This window comes from Gobius niger, assembly GCF_951799975.1.
Source record: "Gobius niger genome assembly, chromosome: 5".
Lineage (NCBI taxonomy): Eukaryota > Metazoa > Chordata > Actinopteri > Gobiiformes > Gobiidae > Gobius > Gobius niger.
Window position 1 is genome coordinate 22,713,382 of NC_136856.1, and position 12,237 is coordinate 22,725,618.

Here is a 12,237-nt window from a genome sequence, read left to right on the forward strand (position 1 = left end):
TGTAGAAGAAGAAGAAGAATCACATGTAATGTACCCAGACAGCTGAATGCAGAGTAGAGGAGAATAGTCACTGGAAGATTAGATTTCAGAGCCAGTAAGGGGTTAAAAGATTACGATGTGGGGAAGTGGGAGGAACCAAACGCTCTGACGTGCTTCAGAAACAGAAAGTAGGAAATGCCTGACTCATGCCTACTTTCAATGCTAAAACATTTCAGGTAATCATACATTTAGGCTTTTTATGTTTGTGCTTGCGATTTTAATCACCTTGAAACACGGTAATAGAGCTATTACATACTGTATTTGACTGTTTTTCTGTAACTGTTAATGAAAATGCTTTTGCTTTCATTTCCACGATTGAAGTTTATCCTGTCCGATTTAAGTTAAGTGATGCTTCATGTTAGTAAATGTTTTTCCTCTTTATCTTCAGGTTTTGATATGGCGTCTGACAGGAGTCTGATAGATGAGAACAACTTTATGTGCTCCATTTGCCTTGATGTGTTCACCAAACCTGTATCACTGCCATGCGGGCACAACTTCTGCTTGGCTTGTATCACACAGCACTGGGACACAAAACATCCCAAATTGCCAAACTGCCCTCTGTGTGGAGAAACCTCTCCCAACAGACCAGCACTTCGTGTTAACACCTTTATTGAGGAGATGGTTGCCAACTTTAAAAAATCCACAGGGGAAAAAGGCAAAGTTGGGAGTGAGGCAGAGGGAGATGGAGCAGTTTTCTGTAGCATGTGTGCTGGTAAAAAGGTCCCAGCACTAGAGTCGTGCTTAGTTTGTTATTTGTCCCTTTGCCAAACTCACTTGGAGCCTCACCAGAGGGTCGCGATGTTAAAGACACACAAGCTCATTGAACCCACAGACAACCTGGAGAGACGCATCTGTAAAAAGCACAATGAGGCTCTTGAGATGTTCTGTAGGAATGACCAAGCGTTTGTTTGTGAGAGCTGCACCAAGACTACTCACAGAGGGCATCAAACTGTGTCCATAAAAGAGGAAACGGCACTCAGGAAGGCCCAGCTGGACACAGAGAAGACAAGGACGGACCAATGGATCGAGGTGCGTCAACAGAAGATCCAGGAGATTCAAGAGTCAATGGAATCGGGGAAAGACGAAGTAGAAAAGTCCTTGCAAGGCTGCGATCATGTGACTGCCTATCTGGTGGACTATGTAAAGAGAGGTCTGGCTGAGCTATCCGAGATGATAAGCGTAAAGCAGATCGAAGAAGCGGTCGAGGCCAAAGGGTTCATCAAAGAACTGGAGGATGAAATTGTGCAATTATCAAAGAAAAAATGCGAATTGAATGTCACGCTGTCCAATGACCCTTTCGCGAATCTGGAGAATCTGCTCGCCCTCACCATCCCCCAAACACAACTCAAAGACTGGGCTGCTGTGAAAGTCCAAACTGGGACATTTGAAGTACATGACACACTATCTATTCTGACCACTGTAGTTACTAAAGAAATGAGTATGCTCTGTGATCCAGATCTAAAAGAGCTGAAGGTAATTATTATTATTATTATTATGGTAACACTTTATTTTAGCACTCACTTATTAACAGCTAATTAAGTGCTAATTAGTGTACTAATTGATGGTTAATTAGCTCTTAGTTAGTGTTTATAAACCACTTATTAGTCCTTATTTTGCATGACCTTATTCAACATCTAATTAACTTCTAACTAACACTTTCCCATTTATTAAATCTTAATTACTATTTATTAGAAGGTTATTGGACATTAATGAATGTGTTAATACGCTTCTGGTTATACAGGCCTTATTAGGTGTTAATACTGCACAAACAGTTGTTACCTGTTTATTACCTCTCGATAAACAGGGACAAATCCTAGGCAAGAAAACAAATCACACGCTGTCTAATTTATAACCAATTAGCTGTTAATTAATTATTTATAACTAAGAATATGTTCCCCATTCTGAAGTGATGTTTTGATAATAACTAATTAACTATTAGTTCAACACCAATTAAACCCAAATAGGTCTCTATTCTGAAGTAGACTTCTCTTCATACCTAATAAATGCAAAAAATTAAAAACAAACACATTTTTACCAATTAATTACATAAAACACAATCAGAACAAACTATTTTCATAATTTATTTGTATAAACAACAGTATTGTCATTTAAAATTAATGCAATTACTTTGCCTATCCAAATGAAACAAAAACTGTAAGAAACGTCTTCTCGGTCAGCACATATGCATAAATGCTGTCTAGTTGTCCAAAAAAGCTGACAATCTTCAAATGTATGCTTGATGTAATGCAACCACTACAGTAAATCAGTATAGTAAATCAGTAAGGATTATAGTAACCGACAAACACAAATACAATTGTTTCTTGAAAATGAGAAACAATGTTTAACAATGTAAAATGGACTCATTTACAAAACATGCCAAATAGTTTTCATATTGATCTAGTTAGACTGGAAATGCCTTTCTAATGTCATGCATAAGCATCCCAAGTGGACCACTTTTGTGAAGGTTCCCACGCCAATATGTCCACTCAATCACATCTAAATGGTCTTTCAGCATAGTTTCAGTGCGATTACCTCTAAGTCTCCAGATTGTGGATTTGCAGACCCCCCAAAGTCTTTCCAAATTCTGTGTATGTGCGCCTGTTCGTGGATCAACAAAGTTCTCTTTATGGTTGACAGTGGTGTGAGTGAATCCTTCATCACGGAGTGTGGTAAGCCTTCCATCCAACAGAAATTATAGAGCTTCCACGCCGAAAGTGTCTCTTTATTTGAGGTAGAAGATGGTCAGTTGAGCGGCGGGAGACAATCTTCAGAATTGGTCTTCTTCTTTCTTCTTTGATTCCAAGTATTCCAAATACCCAGGAATTTCGGCAACTTGCCCGACCTCTGTTGTACTGCAATCCACAGAAGAAAAATAAGGAAGTGATTGACAAGATTTAATCAAATAAAATGTAAAAAATATTTGTTCAACAGGTCACTCATCAATACACAGGTATATTATGCAGTATTGCATCCCTACATCCCATTTGTCTGAGATACAACCTCTAGTACAATTGAGAGCTTTATTACAAATGCATTTCTAGGGGTCATTGAAATGTATACAAGCAGTGAAACTTGCTTATTTCAGTAGCCTGTAATTGGGTTTACAAACCTTTCTTTTATGCCCAAATTTGCTTTCATCAATGAGCACAATTTCTCTTCTCCTTCCTACAATCTGTTTTCCTCTTCTTCTCATCCTTTGCATGGCAGATTTACAAACTTTGCGCAGTACATGGGCAAGTTTGGTCAGACTTGCAGAGCTGCCAGTAATCCCTTCCTGCAGCATGCCCACTTGTCGAAGGCGAAGGCCTTGTGCAAATCTGTAAAATATATGTAAGTGGTTAAATAATAATAAAAAATAAAAAAAACACATAAATATATTGAACTTTTTACATGCCTCGTGTTGGGCTAGGCACACCAATGCTCCATCATGTGAACTCAATTAACAATAATTATAATAATTAGATCACTTGATGATGACATGATACAAGGGACATTAAATGGCCAATTATGTTTCCTCGTCCCCCTGCCTTTAACATTGTTTGGAGTTTATTGGGAGTCTTTAGATAGCAAACAGTGGGTCTTAACTAGGGTTGAGCTGAATGATAGAATAACCTGAGTAATCTCTACATCAGGTCTCAGTCTCAGTCCCAGACTGAACAGTGACAAAGGTTGCTTTTTGACAAATGTTGCCCTTGATAACAATTTGGGACGTTGTTTTGGCTGGAAGTCCTTTCAGCTGGCCAATATTAGGCACCTGGATTACACCAGCCTTGACGTCACCATAGACAGGGATTTAAAATTCATAAACAGATCAATGGCGTTTTAAAATCGGGTTTTTATCATCTTCGTCTTTTATAGTGATGTGTCGGTCGCGAATGATCAGGCTCTTTTGAACAAGTCTTTACAGTGAACGATATGAACGGGTTCGCGGAGGTGAACGGCTTTTTTTTTTTCCTCTTCGGAGGAGAGGCGTCACTTTAGTTGTGCATGCATATTTTGCAAAATAAAAGTCACTGCTGGAGTGGGGCAGACGTCTGGACCAAAAAACGGGAACATATCACACCAATCCTTGCGTATTCTCACTGGCTATCTGTTAATTTTAGAATTGATTTTAAAAATGTTTGTTTTCAAAAGCTTTGAATGGACTGGCCCCTCACTATATTACAGACCTCATCCAAATTTACCTGTATTCTCAAAATTTACCTGTAAATGAAATGCATCCAAGTTGAAAGTTGGACATGTGATCCGTGAAATATGGAGCCACATCTGATGGACCTGGAGATGGACTTGCCTCTGTGACAAATGTCTCTGCACAACCTAAAAAATGAAAACCAGTTAAGAAATTACTACTTAGAAAAATACAAAAAAAGAAAAATACAATACACTTTTCTTTTACCAAAATGATAATAAGGCTAAACCACTGTGCCCCACATTCCCCATTGTGCACTGCAACCAAACATAATCGTATCCTTTTTCTACCTCTAAAGGTGTCTTTTATAACACAAATGATCGCCTGGTGTACTGGTATTTTTTTTATTTATTTTTTTACTTTGTGCCATGACACATTACCAGTGATAGCATTTGGGCGACAGCATGCTAGCACTAAAGCTAATGCTAACATTTCGTTTTCACAAGCAGTAGCTTATTTTTATCTGGACTAGCATGAGAATGTGCATTTTACTACTCACCCATACCAACTGACTGTATCATACTTTAGACCAATACTCACCATGCAGCCTCTTTTTTTCCATATGGTGGTTTAAACTTCATAGCATGAAAGCACGATGGACATTTCATTGACCTTCCAAGTAGCCCAAGCTTCATTAACCACCTGGTAAATTTCAAGTTTTCTTCTGGGCGGTTCTTAAAAGTTATTTTTCTCAAAAAGTTAATATTGGGCATCTTGTGTAAAAGTTACGCGCTGCCTCGACTCCACTGTGCTCGTTTAGCTGCTGCTGTTGTTGTTTTTTTCTCTCGATGCGGCCTGCTCTTTCTCTCTCCCGCACCAGCTGCCGGTGCTGATTGACATGTAAATCAGCCAATCGATGCCCATCTTACAGTAAGTAGAAAATATAAGACACTGTTTGAGTACAATTTAGTTAATATATTTTATCAGTAAACTTTATACCCTTTGTTTCCCATTATCAAGAAACAATTAAAATTGTGTCATTATATTTATTGATTTGTCATACAGCCAATCAGCTTAACGCATAGGTACCCGCCTTCTTGAGCGCGATTATCACCCGCAAAAACCTAGCTAGCTTCATTCGGCCCATACTTAGCTGAGCAAGTGTAAGCAAAGAGTTGTGCGAAGAATTACACAAATCGAAAAATGGTAAGTTAATCTTTGGTACTAATTATCTTGACACTGTATATGTGGTATTTTTTGTTGTACTAAGCCCAAATCTACATGTAGTTTATAAATAACCTGACAGTGGTTCTGGACTGCAAATTAGCTTAGCTTGCTAAATTAAATCGTGGTACTTTGAAACAAAAACAAGACTTGTAAGCTGGGACATTGGAAATTTCGGACTAATTTCTAGTATGAAATTAAAGTTGTTGCTGAACACAATTGATTTGAAGGAAAAATATCAGCATAATCTACAATTACACGAAGTCCTCTGTAACCATTTTTACTGTTTACAGCCTAAAGCTAAAAAGAAGCAGCAGAGCGCCCCCATGGAGCCACCAGTGTCACCCCTGAACTTGACCCAACATGTGCCAGAAGGTAATATTTGTATTATAATAATTTCTTTTTGTAGTTTGTAAATATTTTAGTTGTGACTTTTCATTATTGTTTTACCATTTATCCTACAGATCGAGAAAGCTTGCCAAGCTGCAGCAGCCAAACTGGAAGTGTGGAATCAGGTTTTGCCTATACTATAGTTGATACATTTAATGGTTGAACTGAACTAATTAGTTTATGCTAATGTTTGTAATACACAGTGATATCTACTTGTAACAATGATAGCACTAGACATTTGATATGGCTCGTAAAGCCATGGCATATGCTCATGACTTAAAACAGACTTACAATGAGCAAACCCATGTATTGTTTTGATGAACACCAATATCATATACACACATCTTTTGTGCAGTATATCCTGTGGTTGTAATAATACATGTTACCACAAATGTCAGCAAGTAGTAAAAAAGTTACAGTACTTTGGCTTATAATACCTCGACAGGTAGAGGTAGTTACATTTGTGACCAAAGTCATTCTGTGTCTCATTATTGGTTCTCTATGTTGCAGTTCAACATTAATGCATATTGAAACAAACACAAGTAACATTCAGTTAAGTGTATATATATATTTATTGTTTTTTGTTTTGTATTTTTATTCAGTTTCCAAAATTTCTTTTCTGGAGGCCAAAATTGAGTGGCAAGGGAAAATGATTAAAGATCTCGAGGAAGAGCGGGATTTTCTTCGGCAACAATTAATGGGAGAAAACAAGACCAAACGTAAGAAGCAGGCAGCATCTAATGCATAAAATGTTTATGGTAATTTGCATGATATTAATCTTTCTCCTGACTACAGCTCAACGCAAAGCTACAATCAAAAAAGAAAAGAATTACCTGTCGGACACCGATGTCTCCTCTTCACCAAACATAAGCGAGACTGACAGCGATGGTGCAATCACGAAGAAGAAAAAAATCAAACAGTCTGATGATTCAGATGATGTAGCAGTGCTGTGGCGAAGTCACATGAGAGGTACAGAATGAATTGTGATGTTTATTTGAACAATATATTACACAAAAGCTCAAATATTTTGAAAACATAATATGTCGAGTACCCTATGCCAATTTTATTTCAAATGTATTTAGTTGGTAATACAGGAGTGATGTTACCTACGGATAAATGTAAATGTTATATTTTAAGAAACAGATTGTAATGGGTTGGGTCTTGCATTTATTTAATATTATTAAACAGAACTGTTGAACACATCGGTAAATTCAGTAATACTGTCATGGAAAATTGCTTCTTATAAATTCAAATTATTTGTTTAAGTTATAATTCAAGTTTGTAGTTTTGCAGTTATTCCTTATACAACAATATTTAAAGTGTAATGTGCATAATCTACCAAGTAAATTATTGTGTTTTTTTTTTTCTAAGTCAAAAGGCCTGATGAAGCTGTCCGAAGGTACAAGCAAGTCCTGAAAACGTTCCAGCGGGTCAGGACAATGACGGAAGCCTTCAGGGCAAACAATGTGGACCGCGGCACTATTAAACACACGGCTCCCATCGCAGAGCTCAGCATGGTGGATCCTGACACCTTCAAGACCCTAACATTTGATTCTTCCACTGAAACCCTCATCTCATTTGCGAATAGGTGTGCTAGCAATGTCACAGCAGAGAAAAAGGCAGTTATTGAAAGCTTGAAATCAAAAGGCAAGCTTTTGCCGCTTATAGTTAAGTATTAAAACAAGTGATCTATTTGAAAAGTTTGTTTAAAAGTTCGTTCACAAGCACATTGTTTTGACTGTGCTTGTGGTTTTACTGTAGTGGTTGCATTACATCAAGCATACATTTGAAGATTGTCAGCTTTTTTGGACAACTAGACAGCATTTATGCATATGTGCTGACCGAGAAGACATTGAACTTTTCTTACAGTTTTTGTTTCATTTGGATAGGCAAAGTAATTGCATTAATTTTAAATGACAATACTGTTGTTTATCAAAATAAATTATGAAAATAGTTTGTTCTGATTGTGTTTTATTTAATTAATTGGTAAAAATGTGTTTGTTTTTAATTTTTTGCATTTATTAGGTATGAAGAGAAGTCTACTTCAGAATAGAGACCTATTTGGGTTTAATTGGTGTTGAACTAATAGTTAATTAGTTATTATCAAAACATCACTTCAGAATGGGGAACATATTCTTAGTTATAAATAATTAATTAACAGCTAATTGGTTATAAATTAGACAGCGTGTGATTTGTTTTCTTGCCTAGGATTTGTCCCTGTTTATCGAGAGGTAATAAACAGGTAACAACTGTTTGTGCAGTATTAACACCTAATAAGGCCTGTATAACCAGAAGCGTATTAACACATTCATTAATGTCCAATAACCTTCTAATAAATAGTAATTAAGATTTAATAAATGGGAAAGTGTTAGTTAGAAGTTAATTAGATGTTGAATAAGGTCATGCAAAATAAGGACTAATAAGTGGTTTATAAACACTAACTAAGAGCTAATTAACCATCAATTAGTACACTAATTAGCACTTAATTAGCTGTTAATAAGTGAGTGCTAAAATAAAGTGTTACCATTATTATTATTATTATTATTATTATTATTATTATTATTATTATTATTATTATTATTATTATTATTATTATTATTATTATTATTATTATTATTATTATTATGTTTTAGCCTGATGCAATATACTTTTCTTCCATGCTCAAATTTTGATTCCGGGATGCACAACAATGAAAGAAGCCAAAATTGTTCGCAAAATCACAGAGGTGTCCACTTGTGATTGAGATTTACAAAAACACATGGTAGATTTAGAATGTGCAAATGTTCAGTGAATTTTCCAACAGTTCGATATATGTTTGGGTTGGCCCTAATTTAGCATCTCTGATTTAGTCTTGCAAGTAAGGAACATAAATAAAACATAAAATGTTTTATTTATGTTCCTTACTTGTTGTAGGCATATTATGCCTACAACAAGTAAATGCTCCACATTAAGAACATTAAAGCTGTCTCTTCTTATCTTTAGGAGTTCGCTGTTGATGTTACCTTTGACCCGGACTCCGCCCACCCTTCCCTGGTGGTTTCTGAGGACAGAAAACAAGTGTCCTTCAGCGAGAGAAACAGGAACGTGCCTAACCAGCCGGGCAGGTTCAGTGATGCTCTCAATGTGTTGGCGAAGGAGGGTTTCTCTTCGGGGAAGTTCTACTATGAGGTGCAGGTGAAAGACAAGACGCAGTGGGATCTGGGAGTGTCTTACGAATCTATAAACCGAGAGGGACGCTTGAAGCTGGCACCCAGGAATGGATTCTGGACCATGTGGTTGAGAAACGGACAGTTTACAGTCAACGCTGGGCCGGCTGTCAGAGTCCCAGTTGGGAACAAGCCGGAGAAGATTGGAGTGTTTGTGGATTGTGACAAGGGACTGGTTTCTTTCTACAATGTGGAGGCCAGGGCTCGGATTTACACTTTTGATCAGTGTAAGTTCACGGAGAAGATTGTTCCCTTTTTCTGTCCATGTGCAAGTGATGGAGGTCAAAACATGACCCCACTGACCATCACTCCTGTCCAGAAGTAAATTATGAAGTGTTTTATGTCATTGTTTCTCAAACTGTAGAAGCGGTAGTGGTACTTTGGCTTTCTCTAGTTGTACCTATGAGTCCTTGTGCAGTCCCGGAAAACTATTAGCCAGTTTCATTTTAGATCAGAGCTGGTTAAATCTTGGTTACTTTGTCCTATACGTTCTTCGTTGGACAGCAAGCTTCAGTTGTTCAGTTTTCATGATGTGGTTTAGTTCTAGTTTGGTTTAGGTACATAGAGAAAGCCACATGGGGTTAATTTGTGTGTAAGGTCTCAATTGTACAGGAGTTTCCCATTGACCAGTACAGTATTTCTAGACACACAAACAACCCAGTAAAGATGAAGGCTTCGTTTTTTGTCACTGAATGTCCTAGACTGTCACACTTGTCCATTTCTCCTGTGATGTTGCAGTTCGCCAGGAGTCAAAGGAACGTACATAGTATTCACTAGCAACAGACTTTGCGATGCTTGCACAAAAATAATGTTGAATGTTTTTTTTAGAGAAGAAGAATGACGATGACTGTGGTGTGAAAGCATGCAAGGTGACATTGCATAGTTGACAATTCAGGCATTTGCTGTATTACACTAAAAGTAATGTTTGGTTTATTTCACTTGAATAAAAGATAGAATTCAGCTCTGTCAGATTGAGTTATGCAGGCAGATATTACTCAACTTGTGGAAGAGGAAGACAGTAACAACCAACTTTGTCTTCATGATGATCCTGTATATTTGTACATGTGGTGAAACTGACAATAAAACTGTAACTATGAGCATGCATGAACCATTTGCATTAACTGTGTAAAGCTGAACACGGCTTAGAGCATTGGTTCATTCTCCCAAAGTCATTATTTGCTGACATTAGATTGCACCAAACCATTTCAATTACAAACATTCAGGCAATTACAGAAGCACCAACTTTATTTATTCATTCATTACCAACACCAACATTGTTTTCACGATCGTAAGACGTTAACGAACCCCCAGTGTCTCAACATAAAATGCGCTGCTTGCAAAGAAAAATAATAGCAGCCATGTGAAATGAGGTTTTATTGATTTTAAATAATTGTGTGCTATATCTCCACGTGAACACCAAAGTGTGCGGGGGGGAAAATAATAGAGATGGTGAATCAGAAAAAGATGGCAACAGCAACACTGATTTGCTGCTGTCAGTCTGCACCAACATGTTTTAGGGAGAAAAACAAGGCTTTAGTCGATAAAATCACTGAACCTGTCTCCAAACATTGGCCCTAAGTCAGGGCTGAATTGACAGCTGCTTTGTTGACACTTGTTAACTTTTCCCCCTTTGGAACACTGAGCTTGTTCCTTTTAGTGCAACAGACCGTGGTTGATCAAACTGCGCTGGTTTTTATACTGAAATATGAAAGCAAAATTGGTGCAGAGGACAATCCAGTGTACATCAGTGGCCAATTTCTCTTTTCAAACATGACAAGTGCATTTAGGGCTGAGCAATTAATCAAATGGTTAATTGAATCTCGATCTAAATAGTTAATCTACACTTGCTACAGGCTATTGATCTTAAACAGCTATTTGCATAATACCCCCCTCCATGTTTATGAACATTTATTAAAAAATCAAGAGTCACTAAGGGGAAGAAAATAATTATGAATTTTGGGGGGAGGTAACATCAACTTTGCCGGAGTTTTCCATTGGGGTAACGTAAAGAAAACTATAGGCACCCGGCTCTTCATTCAAGACTTGTTTCAGTTGCTCTATGTGAGTTAGTTCTGGGGGTCAGAAAAACTATGTTGCATCAACTCATTTGAGATACTGTGCTTGTCCAGAGAGTAGTGCAACCTTTACCTGGAAAGAGTAAGTTCATGTTGAGGCCAGGGAAAGAATTTCAGACAGATACTGTATGTTTGGCTTCAGGTTGACTGAAGAATATACGGTCAAAAGGCGATTTATAGAGAATACTACAGTGCTGCACATAGTATTTTTCTTCCTCCAACTGTCAAAAGTGTATACAGTACAATACAGACTATTGTGTAAGTGACTATATAGGAAGCGTTCTCCTTACCATGATTCGTAAGCTTGACAAAGCAAAAGAGCATGTACTGCAGACCACAGTCTGCTCTGATAACATATCGACAGAGCAGAGATATGCTTAAATGGGGAACAATAAAGCCTTTTCTAACCAAAAAAGTAAAATTAGATGCCACAGTGTGTATGGTGTTCAAGGTTCAAAATGGTGTGGGGCTGTTTTTCTACTGGTCATAAAGACAGAGAATCCCCTCCTCTGTAGGATTACAATTCAACATTGCATCGAATGAAGAACCAAATACGGAAAGTTTTACGCCACTGCAACGCAATAATGTGTATATGACACACACAAAATATTTGAATATTATAGTCCATGATACAGTATTTATCTGTTCAATCGGTTCACTTCAGCTTTATTGTCAGTTCTACCAAATCCACAGCACATTTGATGGATGTCGCTTCCCGCTCTTCATTCCCTTTCCCTCTGAAATGCCCTGCCCAAAAAAACAACACTTTCTCATTTTAAATACTGTCTGCAAACCCAATTTCATGCTGGCTAGAATTATACAGTGAACGAGTGTATAGACATCTATCAATGTCAGACAAAGGCTGATGCTGTGAGTGTGCCTCGCCAGTCAGAAATGAGTGAGAAATGTTGTAAAAGTCGAGAGCAACGTCAGTTAAAGGGACTATACAGAGTTTAAAAATGTTAAAATTATGTATTTTCCTCCCCCTACATGTTCCAGCAATGTCTTAATGTGTAGAATGAGCCAAGACCTGTTCACAACAACTGCCACCAAAATCCTGCACTGTCACTCAAGAAGTTGTTCATTCGTGTCCGAAGTGCCGTCATGCACGAGCTTAATATTAAAGCTGCAGTTATGCATAAGACCTGAGGTGGCAGTAGTGAGTATAAAATGA

General features: G+C 37.5%; 1 protein-coding gene and 1 long non-coding RNA gene across 2 annotated transcripts; both read left to right on the plus strand.

Moving 5' to 3' along the window:
- Positions 1 to 435: 435 nt before the first annotated feature.
- On the plus strand, positions 436 to 9,758 carry LOC306963099 (E3 ubiquitin-protein ligase TRIM39-like; the record flags this gene model as incomplete). Its single annotated transcript, XM_079556553.1, has 2 exons — positions 436 to 1,512; positions 8,765 to 9,758. The coding sequence occupies 2 exons, from the start codon at positions 436 to 438 to the stop codon at positions 9,311 to 9,313; spliced, it is 1,626 nt and encodes a 541-aa protein (XP_079412679.1). The 3' UTR covers positions 9,314 to 9,758.
- Positions 5,654 to 6,683, plus strand: LOC306963100. The gene is made up of 4 exons (XR_013792884.1): positions 5,654 to 5,767; positions 5,857 to 5,907; positions 6,385 to 6,501; positions 6,578 to 6,683. It is a non-coding gene; the product is annotated as an uncharacterized lncRNA (long non-coding RNA).
- Positions 9,759 to 12,237: the final 2,479 nt, after the last annotated feature.